Source organism: Mauremys mutica, chromosome 1 (genome assembly GCF_020497125.1).
Source record: "Mauremys mutica isolate MM-2020 ecotype Southern chromosome 1, ASM2049712v1, whole genome shotgun sequence".
Taxonomy (NCBI): Eukaryota; Metazoa; Chordata; order Testudines; family Geoemydidae; genus Mauremys; species Mauremys mutica.
Window position 1 is genome coordinate 91,858,343 of NC_059072.1, and position 16,339 is coordinate 91,874,681.

At 43.0% G+C, this 16,339-nt stretch overlaps 1 protein-coding gene across 1 annotated transcript; it reads left to right on the forward strand.

Moving 5' to 3' along the window:
- The first annotated feature begins 269 nt into the window (after positions 1-269).
- On the forward strand, positions 270-16,034 carry DESI1 (desumoylating isopeptidase 1). Its single transcript, XM_044984043.1, has 6 exons — positions 270-568; positions 8,403-8,424; positions 9,516-9,585; positions 10,335-10,444; positions 11,264-11,386; positions 12,882-16,034. Exons 1-6 carry the CDS (start codon positions 478-480, stop codon positions 12,973-12,975), a joined length of 510 nt encoding a protein of 169 aa, XP_044839978.1. The 5' UTR covers positions 270-477; the 3' UTR covers positions 12,976-16,034.
- The last annotated feature ends 305 nt before the right edge of the window (positions 16,035-16,339 follow it).

Genomic DNA, 16,339 nt, shown 5'->3' on the forward strand with positions numbered 1-16,339 from the left:
CCAGAAAGCGCTACCTTCACGGGGCATCACCGCGTTCCAGCCAATAGCGGGGCCCAGCCTTAACCCCGCCCACAAGATGGAGTCCCGCTCGCTTACCTCATGTACCCCCTCCTCATGAAATAGCCCCTCCCACCAGCAAAAGCCCCGCATCCTAACGGCATAGCCCCACCCCGCCCTAGCTGTAGCTCCGCCTCAGCAGCGGCGCCGGGTTCCATAGCGGCGCAGTGACAAGCCGCCCGGCCGGGCTATGGCTGTGGCGCATGCGCAGAGGGAGCATTCCCCATTCCGCCCCCTCTGTCACCTCACAGTTGGTGCCGCCGCTGCTGTGGACCCAGAAGTAGCGGGGCCGGCCCGGGCTCTCCCTCCCCCCCCTCCCTCCGCTCGGCCGGCACCCGCCCGCCCGCCGTCCCCCGGGCAAAGAGCCTCCTAGTCCCTCTCAGGGCCCATATCCCCCCCCCCCGGGACCCGGTCCCCCCCATGGAGCCGCCGCCCGCCCTGCACCCGGTGAAGCTCTATGTCTACGACCTGTCCAAGGGCATGGCCCGGCGCCTCAGCCCCCTCATGCTGGGTAAGGCCGGGGGCTGGCCCGGGGCAGGGTCGCTGGGGTGAGGGGGGTTGGGACGGGGCGGGGCCCCCGAGGCCGTGGGATGGGGGGAGCGCTAGGCCGGGCCGTCGTGCGGAGGATGGTCCCGGATCCTGCCCCCGGCGGCCTCTTTGGTCTCCCCCCTTTGCTGCCCTGGAGGCAAGTCACTCCTGGGAGTCGGACGCTGGGGCGGCTTCCCAAGGTGCAAAGTAACCTGTGTCCCGCCAGAGTGCTGGCAACTGCAGAGCCCCCCAGCAAACACACCCTGCGCCCCGAGGGGACAAAGGCTCCTTCGCAGGGATTGTGCCGTGGTGGAGTGGAGCTGTGGCCCTTTATCTAGGAGAAACGAGATTTTTCAAGGCAGCATGGATACATTTTTCCGTTTGACACGGTACAGTACAGTTCACAGATGAGTGTAACACTAGTGATAAAATCACATTAGGGTGGGACGGATCCTGTTTTGAAATATGCTAGAATAGATCCCTGTATCAAGCAGTTTATAGAGATCTGTGGTAGAAGTACTGAATGCTACCATGGGCAGCGATCCAGTGCCAAATGCTACACTATGTGACAGTTGTGCGTCTAAAGAGCAATTCCTGGAAGTGTATGAATTTATTACCACTTTACAGATTTTTCACAAGAGATATTAGATTTTTCTCTCCAAGATCTTAATGGGTGAACTTTATGAGTAAAGGAGGTGCAGGCCCTTTGCTAATTGTTTGAAATGCTCTATTACCAACTTTAATATGGCAGATTTAATCATAACTTGGCTGATGAGTGAGGTCAAACTTTTGGAAGGATTTTGTCCTGGATCCGATAGCTTGTAACCACCTTGCTGACACCTAAGATGCTGACACCCATCACTACTTTCTTCTGGGTATGGTGGATTTAGGGGCACTAGTAAAAATAATCATTTCTTACATTCTGGTATTTCCACACATATTTTATCATCAGTTTTAAGATTGGCTATTATGCGGATTACTTTGTCCTTGTGGAATATGCCAAATGGTAGATCTATTACATGAGCTCTCCACTAAGAAATTTCTCTGTTTTAGGCACTGGTAATTAGACAAATTATTTTGAGGGCCAGAAAGCATTTCCTGGAAGGGTTTGAAAAGATGTACAGGGTGGGTATCTGGTACCAGGAAGGAACTGAACATTGTTTGGGATTATGGAACTGATGCTGTCTTTAGTAGTATCTTCTCTGAAATTTCCATGTACTTTGAGGTTGCAAAAATACTTGTTGACCATGAGACAGAACTTTGAAGAATATTGACTTTCTATCCTGGTAGCAATCTATTTTAGGACCCTATACAATACAGCTGGATAAGATCTGTCAGGTGTCATAGCTCTGTATGAAGGGGGATTGTGTTTTATTCCTTTGTCTGAAACTTTTTTTTAAAAAATGGGGCTATGGGAGATCATTTCAGTCTCCCCTGGGTATGAGTGGAAAACTGGTTCTTGACCATAATGACTTTCCTTATGAGAGAGACTGAATGAGGACAAAGCTTTTCACTCATTGCAATGTCATTCATCTCTAATAGGTTGATGCTGTACTGTGACTCATGATAAGGCCATACACCCTCGACTGTCTGTGGTGGATACTAGGCCATGTATCCTACCAATCTGGCTACAATAGTTTATGCATATCACTGTCAACTCTCTTACCAAGAACTTGTCCTTTGTCAACTGACTGATCAAAAGTTTGATGACTTTGAGGAATTGTGTCTCTTGTGTATGGTTTCTGAAGTGTGAAGTGGCCTTGTAGGAAGAGGAAGACCTGTACCTGTCTGCCCCATGTCAGACTAACAGTATATATCAGCCTTCCCAGCCACCTCAGTATCTGAGTAGATGGCCCTATGGACTGTGAACTGCTGGCAGTAACTTCATCTGTCTGTCCTGAGAGAAAAATGTTGTGCTTTCCTGTGGCTTTTTAAAAATAAAAATGAAAGCCTGAATTATACTCAGCATAAAGGCCCATATATGCTAACAGTGAGTTTGTGAGTTTGAGAAGAAAACATTCCTGTTGAGACCCAAAGCGATTAATTCTGTCCATGACAGATAGACAGAAGTAGCAGCTTTGAGAGGTGTGCATTCCGCTATCCCACCCCCTGCTGGATAATTTCAAAATAATTACACATACTTATTTCTCCCATCAAGCTCTTTTCCATTGTACTGGCAAGGGTGTAACTTTCTCTTGTAATAGTTTTAGTGACTAAATTTTATTTTGGGCTGGAGGGGAAATATCAGTATGACTCTAAAGCCTGATTTACACACAAATTTGCAATTATTTAACTAAATGTGAGAAAGTTTAACTAAATCAGCTTTAGCCATGCTTCTTCTGGAATAAGTGTCCATCCACAGGTTTGTACTGAAAACTAAACTAATGTTCATTCACATCTTGTGTTATTACAATGCAAATTCATATGCAGACCAAACCAAAGCATTCCAGTTCTGGTATGACATAAGATTCCAGTCTTAGTATTTTGCTGCTTTATGAGTTCCTGAATGATACATTTAGCACTTATTCTTTATTTACTTTTTTCCTGAATGGTAGTAAGTATGCTATGATTTTTACAATACCCAATAATTGCAAAATAATGTACTTGAAAAACAGTTTATAGGAGTCTGCAGAAAGAAAAAGAAAATTACAAATTGGATCAGAGTCCACAGTTGTGTGGGAAATACTGATTGCTAGTGATGGTTAATAACCAGCTGAGATTGGGCAACTTGTCATGAGTTCCTGGAATAATGACCACTAGGCTTGCTTTGTCACAGTGACAAGGCAAACTTCAGAATATTTGGGATCATATGAATTTGGTGATTGGATTGTCCCAAAGATAGATCTTGGTTTTTATTCTTTGTGTGACAGTAAATCTCTAGTGTGGGCTCTCTATTGCCATATCTGACCTCAGTGGTTTTCCACAGATCTCCCCAAAGTAGGTAGATGGGAAAAGTACCTTCTTTCCCCAAATACATCTCATTCCCTTTTAAGTGGCCACAAAAGCGGTTTGGCACTACTCCATAGATTGGCTTTATATGAGGATCTCATGCAGCCAATAGCTTGTTCCTTTTGGAGCCGAGAGCAGTTCAGATGTGAGACTCTTGAGCTTCATGGAATACAAAAATTAGACAGGGAAATAATGTATTAGATTATTTAGTTCTAAACCCTCATCATCCCTAGCCAGTCTAGGATTACTCCTTACAGTATCTTCTTCTTTGCTTTACTCAGTTTAGCTCTAATAATGTGATTCTTTCTTTAGTGTGATAATTCCTCATAATGCCACCTTCTTAAAATACAAATGCATTTAAAATAAAGATTGGAAAGGAAGGTGACAAATATAGGACCAAAAGGGTCTTAAGGTGTTTTAGAGGAGGGGAAGAATGGAATGAGATGTGTATCAAAGGGAAGCAGTTTCCACATCATAGGACCCACCACAGCAAAGGCATAATTGCCTGCCAATTTCAGATAGGCTAGAGGAATCCTGAAGTAGTAATGGGTATTGTGTTAAAATGTGTCAGTACAAAGCTCAAGGATCAGTCCTCTCCCTCAAATACTTGTAAAGTTACCTTATAGAACTTTCTAGAACGATCATCACCACAGTAGCTGAATGCTGAACTTGGACAATTCTAGATTTCTATAGCATTGTCAAAAAAGATGTTATAGTGACTTAATCATGTTCTTTGGCCACATATAGTTTTCCTTCCATCCCCCAATCCATTTTCTGGTGTTACTCTTCCATGAATTTCCTTCCAATCTACCAGACATCTTTCTGATATTGAGGTAGGCACTACTGAACACTGTAGTCTCTACTACATCTAGGGATTATCACCTTCTTTGTCTGTGATGTCATATGTGTAATCCAAAACTGCAATGGCATTTATCTAACTTGCTCTACCTTTCAGCCTTTGGGATGTGCTTTGACTACTTTAGCATGTCCAACTAAACTAGCTTTAAAACAGTAAAATAATAAATACACCTCTACCTCGATATAATTCTGTCCTTGGGAGCCAAAAAATCTTACCGCGTTATATTGAACTTGCTTTGATCCACCGGAGTGCGCAGCCCCGCCCCAAGCACTGCTTTATATCCAAATTTATGTTATATCGGGTTGTGTTATATCGGAATAGAGGTGTATTCACCAATGGGAAAGCAGTGGAAGTTCCATTCGTAGGATGTTTGGTCTTATTCTTCCAGGAGGGGGTGGGGGCAAACGAGAACTGGAAGCTGATTGTGGACAAGCTACCCTAATATTAAGAGAGATTCATGGTGAGGATTAATGTACGCACCACTGTGCAAATCAGTCAATCAATTAGGAATATATTTGTTGAAACAGTTCTTGATGGAATATTCAACCAGCACTACCATCCTTCCCACCCCACTAGCCCATAAAGACTCTGAGAGCAGGGGATAACTGTTACTTGAATTATCGCCTGCCTTTTTTCTTCTATCCCCCATCCAGTGCCTCATGATTTAAATGAGAGAACAGGATGGTTCCAGAGCAAGACTGAATCAGCTTTGCCCCAAAGCATCTGCTAAAGAGGATTGGTTGAAAATGAAATACTCTACCCTTCCCCCATACACCCTATCTCTGCACACTCCCAGCCACCTCTGGGAATGAGATTCAGATGCAGACTCAGTGAAACTGCAGCACAGTGCCAACAAAGTAAGGCAATATTCTTTCAGAAATGAGGTGGCATCCTAAGCAACTAAAAATGCTAAATTTAATAGCACCTTATTTCCCTGCTACCCAGCTGAGGAAACAGGTGTTGCTTTCACTTTTGTGCCAGTGTAGGCACCAGTTTTGCATCCCGGTCAGAGTATTTGGTATCCTGAGTAGTTGCTGTCTCCTTATATAATCCCTTCATGCATTACTAGTACACTGTTCTTGGATTTTATTAATCCTGGTCCATCTACAAACTCCACTTTTATTTGGGATTAAAAACCTGCACATGCATACACTCCATCCCCTAACTCTCTAGATTAATAAATTAACTGTGCCAACAAGATGGATGATTCACAGCCATCTAATCTTCCCACTGTGTGGCCTTCTGGATAAACCCAGGCATGGAAGTAATCTGGTTTGATTGGATTCTAAAATTATACAGGCTCAGTTTCTAGTCTAAAAGTGACCTTGTATCCTAACTATGAACCTGTGTCCTAACTTAGTCACAGAACAAGTAAATAAAGTCTAGTAATTCTTCAAATTCACACAATTAATTGGGGGGCAGTGGAATTGTTTCTCATGAGCTTTAACCTATTTTCTTGCCCCCATAAATAGTGTTTAGGTTGGCAAGATAACTATTTGAAACAGAAATCTTTTAAAAAAATTAAAGTAACAAAAAAAAAACCCTGTGTAGGCTCCCAAATCTCTTAGGCTCTGATTCAGCAAAGTATATAAATATGTGATTAATAGGACTACTTGCATGCTTAAAGATATGCATATGCTTAAGTATCTTGATGACTCAAGGCCTAAAGGCTATCAAATACCTTAGTCCTAAATTTTAGTAAATTTTGTAAAAAGCAACTTAAAATGTCTTGATCTTATGTTGATATTCCCCTACAGTATTGGGAATCCAAGCACAACTTCTCTTTACTAACAAATTATAATCAGTAAGTGGAACTGTCCAGTAGAGCTTCACTGTCTACGATGAATGAAGTACAAAAACTAACAGCAGAAATAGTGAAGAGACCTTGATTTTAAAAACATTTCCAATTTAGGAATCTTAGGCGTTCGCACATGTAAAGGAATGCTTTAAAACACAATTTATCTTGACATCCTCCCTGTTTAATAGAATATATTTCTAGAGAGAATTACCATAGAAAATCAAATTTTAGAAAACTAGTTCCTTCCTCTCCAACCTGCTGCCAGGATTCTGTCTCTATAAACTAGCAGCTGAAGTTTATTTTATCTGTACTACTTAGACAGAGTCATCACCTGTTGCCGGAGAAAACACTGAATTCTGAACTATATTCTTGACATCATGAATGAAGGAGGAAGCTATTTTCACATTTAGTTTCAAGATGTAAATATTTGAAACGTTTTAATCTACCCTAATCCTGTTTTTAAAAAGCCGTACAGGTTATCTTTGCAAGGGAGACACTATTGGGTTCTCTTTCAAATAAATTATTATTTATATTCTAATACTGCATATAGGGGTCCAGTTATGTTAGGTGATGTACAAACACATGAGAATAGACACTGTATGTATAATTCTCCATTGTCCATTCTCCAATTCCTCTTGCACTGATTCAAGTCAATTTCCATGTATTGTTTCTTTAGTCACTTTCTAATTAGTGTCATGAGGCAGATTTCCATGTTTCTAAATAAGCTGAAACCAAAGTGGCTTTTTTCATTTCATCTTTTGAATTCAGTGATCTTTGCAACAAGTCTTTAACTGTTGCTGCTGGCTGAAGTCACAAAATGGATAAGGTGGTAGATTGAAAACAACAGATTTGGTAGGTTATAATTTTAAAGCCTATTTAAATTTCAGTCCCATACTTTATTTTTAAGAAGAGATACTGAGAATGAGCTACAGAGCCTTCACTTCTAGGTCACCAGTTCCAATCTGGCTGTTTATCAGTAGAGACTGAAAAGGAAATTCATTATTATATGATGGGTGTATAATGGACTATGTGAAATTGGTATTAGTAGTATACCTGGTACTGACTGAGCACCTTTGTTGTTAAGCTTAGAGGCCAAGCACTGACTGGGCCACTGAAATGGTGCTCTCTTCTTCCCCCCAGAAGTGGGCCCATTCAGGGTTAGGACGATGTATGTTGGCAGAGAAGTCTAGCACTACCAATTCCTTATGCAAGTAAACAGAGAAATTAAGTCACCAGTGCAGACAGTGTGGCACCATTCACTAGCGCTACAGTTCATTACTAAATGAAAAAAAGCTAATTTTTCCTGATCCTTTAGAACAGAGATCGGCAACCTTTGGCATGCGACCTGCCAGGGTAAGCCCCCTGGCGGGCCAGGCTGGTTTGTTTACCTGCCGCGTCTGCAGGTTCGGCTGATCGCAGTTCCCACTGGCGTTCACCATTTCAGGCCAATAGGGGCTGCGGGAAGTGGTGCAGGATGAGGGATGTGCTGGCAGCCGCATCCCGCAGCCCTCTTTGGCCTGAAATGACGAACCGTGGCCAGTGGGAGCTGCAGTCGGCAAACCTGTGGGTGCGGCAGGTAAGCAAACTAGCCCCGGCCCGCCAGGGGACTTACTCTGGTGGGCCGCGTGCCAAAGGTTGCCAATCCCTGCTTTAGAACAATGGCTCTCAACCTTTCCAGACTACTGTACCCCTTTCAGAAGTCTGATTTGTCTTGCGTACCCCCAAGTTTCACCTCACTTAAACTACTTGCTTACAAAATCAAATATAAAAGTGTCACAGCCACACTATTACTGAAAAAGTGTTTACTTTCCCATTTTTACCACATAATTATAAAATAAATCAATTGGAATATAAATATTGTACTTATATTTCCGTGTATAGTATATAGAGCAGTATAAACAAGTCATTGTCTGTATGAAATTTTACTTTTACTGACTTTGCTAGTGCTTTTTATGTAGCCTGTTATAAAACTAGGCAAACATCTAGATGAGTTGATGCACCCCCTGGAAGACCTGTGTGTATCCCCAGAGGTACATGTAGGCTGTGTTGAGAACCACTGCTTTAGAAAGATACACCTTTGGCATTAAGTTTGCAGCTTGGGGTTAAGGCAAGATGTGGTAATAGGTGAGAGATGCATAGGTGAGTGACAGCAAGTAGACTGAACTGTGTAAAGGAAGTTGCCGATGACTCTCTCCTTCTCTCTACATACAGGGAAACAGCTGGATGGGATCTGGTAAGTGACTAGATTTAACTTGCATAAATGTGTGTTAGACATTGGGTAGCATTTCCAATATGACATTATAAATATTTTAGATCTGAAGGAACACATTGGTACTGAACAGAGTTTGAGGTACTTTCTGAATGTTCTTAGAGTTACTAGAAGGAAGATTGATAGCATTGAATTAGGCATTGTGCAAATCTCCTTTCAGTTCTTATCAATGGACCTCAATACCAACAATTTATTATTACATATTTTATTGCAGTAGCACCCAAAATGTACTGGTCATTTTTCAAACACAGGATACTGTCTCTGTCCCAAACAACTTAGCTTCTGATTGCAGACATGACTTAACATGAGAGCACCAAGAGCAGGTGAAAATAGGAGGATTGCAGACGAAGGTTACAAAAATAACACCATATGGTTACTTAGTAGCTATATGTACATTTTTTTAGAAAAATATGTTCTCCAATAGATAAAGCACCGTCATGCCCAACTCACCAAAGTCTCCATCCAGGATTATGGGCCCTTTGGCCAACGTCTTCCATCCTCCCTCACCAGTCAACCACCCTGTCCTCCCTCATCCAACTATCCCACTCACTGTTCAACTCTTTTCCAGTCCCAATCATCCAGCCATTGTCCATATGGTGACCTTGGGTAATTCATGCCCCAAACTTTCCCAGGTTTCTAACTGCGCATGAGAGAAGTTTTGTCCTTCAGTGCATATGGCTGGAAAAGGAAAGCTGTTGGGGGTGGTTCTCCCACCTTTTCTGGTGTCTTACGTATCATGGTGATCCTGGCTGAGCCATTCACTCCCACCTGCAGTGTAGCATGAGGCTTGATAACCAGTATGACCATTTTTCTTCTGGTTAGTGTCCTAGCAGACGACATTCCTATTCATAGAAGGGTCTCAATCTTTTCTTGACTTTAAGTTATTTGCCTCAATAATATCTTAGACAACATGTACTACAGTTCTAGTCTTTCATCCACTCATATTGGTTTATATGCTGTGGTTAAACATTTGTGTATAAGCATGAGTGGTTAAACATTTCCTCCTCCTCTTTCATATGGCTTCCTTTTCATGTCTCCTTGCTCTCCCTCAACAGGCACACCTCCATAATTGTCCATAAGGATGAGTTCTTCTATGGCAGTGGTGGGATTTCCAGCTGTGCACCTGTAAGTTCAGCTTTCTTGGGACTTTTTCCTAGCTCTACTCTTTTCTCTTCCCATATGGTTTCTCTAATCAGGAGTGTCCTGTGTTTGCCCTTTAGGAAAAGTATACAAGTGTATTTAGTCTTAAGAGATTGCAAGATTCAGCCAGGTGAGGTGCTAAGGGTCAGGATGGCTGGTCAGCTGGGGAAAAGGGACCCTGCACAATGGGTTTGGTCCCAACCACAAGTTAAGGTTTACATCAGCCAGAGTTCGAAACAAACTATGGGGCTTCCTGTGCTCAGCATTCTGAAAAGAAAGAAGCTTCCTGCAGCTCAGCCACCCCTTGGCTGCCTTGGTTGGCACTAAATGGAGGATTTTTATAGTTAGACCTTGGTGATTCACAGTATTTAAAATGCACACACATTGACTACCTTGATATCCTCTCCAGTTAGCCCAAAGTTCACCCTCTGAAAGCACCTTAAAACACAGGTCCGCCACACAGTTCTGGAACAGCATGGAGAACACAGCCGCAAATTGCAAAATAAGCCACATGAAGTGTCTTGTTCCTCTCATTCTCTAACCGGGGAGAGCTGAGGACAGAATAGTTTGCTCTGAATCTGATACTGTAAGCCCCTTTCCCTGCTCCTGGGCAAACCATGTTAGTTTGTTTATGTCAGCAGCATTCTGGACTGCAGGAATCCCCACCCCTTGGAGTGCTCCATCAGAATCCATTCTGTCCATTTAGCATCTTCTTTTGCTTGTGCATTTCACAGGGAGGGACATTGCTTGGGCCCCCAGACTCAGTTGTAGACCTGGGGAGCACGGAAGTTACAGAAGAAATTTTCCTGGAATATTTGTCCTCACTGGGAGAATCCATGTTCCGGTGAGTTATAGCTTTTATTTTATTTTTAACATTTCTTTGCCAAAAAAAAAAAATTGGGGTGGGGGTCCTAAGGCCTGTCTCATTAACACAAAGCTTCATCTGCCTGTAGTATGCTGTTTAGTACTAACCAGATAATAAGTAATAATGGGGCTAGAACTGGCACATGATCAACTGCAAGCTACGTAACACTTGGGTGGACCCAGGCCTTGATCAAGGCTGGAAAAGAATTCTGTCAGGATGCCTGCAACACTGGATCTTGAGCCCACATTGAGTACTGACAGCAAACAGGGTTTTGCCTGGTACGTATTGGATGAGAGACCTTTATGGAAGACCTACATGATGGAGGAAATAGTGTTCGTTCAATAGGGGCACTTTACCATGAGAGCCAGTACTGAAACAGTCCTCTCTTTCAGATGATATGTAAAACCAAGATTCTGATTTCCTGTGTTCATTAGAAAGCCAAGGGCACTTCTCACAAAAGCAATTAACAATAATACTTAGTGTCCCGGTGAAATTCCAACCTCAGTAATTACTTGGATCTACTATTTTTTCTGTAATTTCAATTGAAGAAGTTGGTACTCATTTCTCCTCCAGAAGGCTGTTGTGTAGTGCCAGTAGTGCAGAATGGCTGCCACGTTCCACCCCCAACTCAGCTGAGTTTTGGAGAGAGAGCGGATTTGTGTGTGTTGTCTAAATCATGTTAGGGTCCTTTAGGATGAATGATGCTGATGTAATTGATTATTGGTTTGAGTTCCTTTTCTTACGGTATTTATTGCTGACTCTCTCTCTTCTCTGCTTGAACTCCTCTCTTGGGCACAGAGGAGAGTCTTATAACCTCTTTGAACATAACTGCAACACCTTTAGTAACGAAGTGGCGCAGTTCCTGACAGGAAGAAAAATCCCTTCCTACATCACTGACCTTCCGTCCGAAGTCCTTTCCACGTGAGTACAATCTTCTCTGTTTCTATCTGTAGTATGTTGCTTCATGCTGATGTCTGGATGTTTGCTGCCACATCTGGTAAGCCCTAGGTGGGGACTGGCACCTGCTGTACCTCATGAGATCAGGAAGCGGTTGCCACTTCATTTATTTGGGCCTTTATATGCAATTACAGTCTCCACACCATGACTGGCCCTGTCATGATGAGGGAAGGGTGGAAGATTCTTTTCTTCTACCATCAATGAATGTAAACTAACTGCCTCCCTATGGCTTTTTTTTTAATCACGTGACAAGATGTATATAAGAGGTCAGAGAGCCGTATAAAGGCCAGTGGCTAAGGATACTAGTACCTCTTTGAAATTAAAATAAGCAATGTCTTCATCTCAGGGCAGGGTGTGGGCATCGCTAATGAGTCACCTTTCCTGCCCCAGAGGGCCATCACTGTGTTGAGGCTTGCCATATTGCCCTATGGAGGTAAAGCTTTGAAGTTGCTTTTGAGATGCTTAAAAGCAGGGGCTGGATGGGAGGAGAGGAAATAAGTGAAAGTTCTATAACATCCCTTCTCATCACAACTGAGATTTGTAGATCTCACTGCCTCAGAGGCTAGCTCAGCCTCCTTTGGTATGCACTTTCAGTTGAGTCAATAAGGAGAGTTGTACCATCCAGTTCTCCTCTTACCACAAACAGCATTGTACCGGACTATGACACGCAAGGTCAGTTGGTAGAAATATTTCTCCTGTACTGGGCTGTAAGATGAAGCTAAGCAAAGTCAGATCTAGTATATACTTGAATAGGCGACCTTCAAGGAAAACTCAGATACTGCAGGACTCAGTAGGAATTATTCAGTGAATACTGATCCAGAGTTGCACAGAGGTGCTAGTGGTGGTTTTGCTGCCAGAGATGCCATCTTTCAGATGAGATACTAAACTAAGGTTTGGACACTTGTGACCATTAGAGATCCCATGGCCCTTTTTCCAAGGTTACTGATGATAGACACTATGTTTCTGGCCAAGTTTGAATTTAGCTCAAATTTGACATTCTGCCTCCCTAACTTTCTCTTAGGAGTTTCAGTTGGATAGCTACTACTCCACTATTTAATGATGTTTGACACTTAATGGAAAACTGCTTTGCAAAATCATATTCTGATCATTTCAGGTAACTAGATGCATTACTAAACATTAGTATCAGACAAGGTACAGCTATCTTGACACTACTTTTATGTTAGGATTCAAGGAACTGGCTCATGAAAACTAGAGTTTGAACAAACATTTAAAGTTGCTGCTGTAGCAAGTTTTATTTAACTGGTTAAATTAAACCGTATAAAGTAACTCACTGAAGAACAGGATTTTATGAAGTTGCCTTTATAAAGGCCATCTCATTCTATTTCAGAAGTGGCTATATTTCAAGGGTGCATGAGAAATCCTTGTATATATGTAGCATGATCACTTTGAGATCTGTAAGTGTCCTTTTTTCTTTTTTTTAATTTCCTGGCCACCTCAGACCCTTTGGACAAGCTTTGAGGCCTCTCCTGGACTCCATCCAGATCCAGCCACCTGGTGGGAATACCTTCCGCAGACATAATGGACAGAGCTAACAAGAATGGATGGATGTGCCCAGCCTCACCAGGCTTTTCCTTTTTAAACACACAAATCTACCAGATTTCTATTTTATAATTTCACATCAGCATCGTCTCCAAGGAACTAACAAGTTGTTTTTTCAGATTTCCCAGGGAGATGACTTATCAGGTTGCATGTAGGACAATGCTACCAAAAAGATTGCCATAATTTCTAATAGCATTATTCTAACTTGTTAAGCCTGTCCTGTCTGTGAAAACTGATGCTTTCTAAATAGCCCCCTTGCTGGAGATGTGGGAATTCATTCTATGGAGACTAGAGAGCCCATTACTCAATTTGGGGTACCCAAGGGAAGGCACTGGGTTAAGAGTCCTAGCAATCCCTTGCCAGACTTGCATCTTTTTTCTTTTTCACTGCCCATATTATGGGATATTTGCTGCAGTCTAACAGGAAGTACAGTGACTTTTGTAATACTGCAGTGGGTCCCCCAATATTAAAACCTTCTCACTATTCCATTAATGTTGTGTTGTTTGCTCAAGTGGAGAAGTTAACCTAGCCTAGTCAGAACATTCAGGGGAAAGGTGTCCTAGCTGAATAAAACCTGCTAGCCTCTCAGTGTTACAGTCTTCAGTGACATTAGGTATGAGTTGGATGGTGGCTGCAGCAGAGTGTCACCACTAGCCTCATAATGCTAGATCCAGGAATTAAGGGGTGGAGGACAGGACATCTCCAAAAGATCAGTATCCCTTTCAATCAGGGGAAAATAAGGGTCAAGTAAAAGCAAAATGAAGTGAAACTTTTCCTTCTCCCCATAGCAAGCAAGCTCACAGGCCCCTGTGCAGAACCCCTTGAAACTGACTGACTACCTTTGTATGGGGCCTGTTCTTGCCCTGCTGAGCCAGCGTTGCATGCACAGTGAGGAAAGAACAACATGGCAGCTGCACATTAATCTAAGGTTTGCAAACAGTCTGCAGCATCTGTTTGCAGTCACAACATAAGCACTAAGGTCCCAGCCTTCTGTGACACCATAATCCTTTCCATGGCAATTGTGTGATGTCACAGATGAGTCTGATTAAATGTGTGAAGAAAACAGCGGGTAAGCATTGCAGGAGCTGCTATCTGGTTTCCATATAAATTTCCCCAAATTAAAGAAGAAGAGGGATGAGCAAGACAAAAGCAGAACAGTCTCTAAATAGAATTTCTCCACTTTTCCATGGGGCATCAGGGACACTTCAAGGGATACACATGCCTAACATTGGAGGTGGGTAAGGCGGAACAGCAGGCAAAGGGTTGGGTCAGAACAGCATCCTCCCCTGATTTAAGATTACTGCGGCCTCTCCATTTAACTCTCTTGTGGGTAGGAGGTTAGGGAAAGGAAAGAAGGGGTAATTTGTGCTATCTTTCCTTCAAGTATAGATATATTCCTCCCATTGATTCTCCCGCAACTATTTAGGAGAGAGAATGCAAGAAAGATAGTCACGCGACAGTGGGAACTTCCCCATGGCCACTAGTGTTGCTGATACTCTGTAATGGGGAGTACTTGGCCCAGATGCTGCCAAAAGGAGGACCTTGCATGTGCAGAACCCTTCGCCCAGTGTCTTGTTGTGCAAAGAACTGCTCCAAGCTTAGTCCAGACCTGCCTCAACCTCTAATCATACCGGTGCACAGGACACTTCCTAAGATCCTAAAGCAGTTGTGTCCTTGCTCTGTTAGACTTCTACCCTTGATAACAGTTCCAAAAGGATATCCTTTGGAGAGCAATTTCTGATGCACTTATTCACTAACAACTATAAGTGGTGCACACTGTTTGGGAGGAAGAGGATGACTTTAGTTTGTTTGCTGTTGCCGTGCATGTTGTGTAGTCCTTTACACAAATACATAGTGCGTGTAAAATGTGTTATTAAGTCAGACTGATAAAGTGTATATAACTACACAAGGTGCAGGGGAATGGTCAGTGCAATCCAGAATGTGTTTCATTGTGTCATCTTCTCCTTGTAACATAACAGTCCTCTTCCTCAGCCCTTCATTGTGATGAATCTGGACTCCAGGTGCGGTAGAACCTAAGCAGTGGGAGCACATGCCCTTTAGAAACCGCTCCTGGTTAGCACACACATTCCCAGAACCCAGAAAATGCATAGTCTGCAGAAACTGTTCTAAAGTGAGTGGTTTTCAGAGCCTCTCTTTCCCGGCTCCTCCAGAAGCAGCACCAAACAGGTCTTTGCATTCCTCTGCTTTCCTATACTCTGTACGTCTTCCTGTCCAGTCCTTGCCCATCTCCTGTTGTATAAACGGAGACCAGCATACACCCTAGCAATGTATCCCACTAACTAGGCTTGAGCCTGGATCTTACTTGACTGCCCAGCAAACTTCAGGACCTTTTACATCTTTTCTGGGAGAGAGGAGAGAAGGGGAACAGATTCACCTCATGTATTTTGGAATCTGACGTCCCTCCGCCCCATTAATCCCAGTACAGATAGTGCTGCTACTTTAAAAAAAAACGTTACTGGATAAAATTTTACTCGGCAGCAGCTTCTATTTGCAGGCACTGGGGACAGTCCCACTGTAGGGGGGGGGGGACCCAGAAAGGGGCCTGAGTTCAACACTAACACTGGGCTCCTTGATAAATGAATTACATGAAAGTGAGCCCCCTCTGCCCCAACCAATTAACATGGTTGTGTAGTGAGCTCACCTGATGCTCTGTAGGCTTATTAGTAGCCCACTCCCTCAGACGGGTTATGTATAAATTGAGATGCATATACCCAGCATTCCACCCACCAACACTTATTTATAGGTATATAAGATAGAATGAGAAATAAATATGTAAATGTATGTAAGTAAAGCACTTCCAGTGAGTTGACTGACAAAGGGGCAGGGAAACAACCTTTTCTCTTGGAAGAGAGCAGAACCCCTTTGCCACAACTCCTGTTTTCTGTCTTGTATTTCTGGGGTTCCCCTCAGTGCTGCTGAACAATGCCTGGACACAGGGGATGCATTTTTACATTAAAATAATGATGTCTCTAGGCAGAAAGTGGTGTTTGGTTTATTCTGTTTTTTTCTCTATTACAATAAACAGAATTATAGTATGTTGTTCTGTGTTACTTCATGTGTTGACACAGCTCCTGAACAGAAGCAAGTGACTAGAGCCCCATCAGGGCCTATCTGTCAGTATCAAGATGTGGGCTTGGAAACTGCCCTAGCAGCTCATGTCATTTGGTGATGCTGAAGGGAGTACTGGCTACCTCACTCTGGTAGAGCTGGTCACAAGCAGCGACAAGTTTGGGGACGGTGCTTCCATGCACACCCTGCTCCTGCATCATGGCTACTTTCTTTGATATCTGCCAGAGCTCTGAAGAGCCTGTCAGTGCTGCTGAAAGATGCTCTTTG

Coding starts and splice junctions, on each gene's coding strand:
- DESI1 (XM_044984043.1), top strand. CDS start 478: ATGGAGCCGCCGCCCGCCCTGCACCCGGTGAAGCTCTATGTCTACGAC. Junction 569..8,402: donor CCTCAGCCCCCTCATGCTGG/GTAAGGCCGGGG, acceptor CTCTACATACAG/GGAAACAGCTGGATGGGATC. Junction 11,387..12,881: donor CCGTCCGAAGTCCTTTCCAC/GTGAGTACAATC, acceptor TGGCCACCTCAG/ACCCTTTGGACAAGCTTTGA.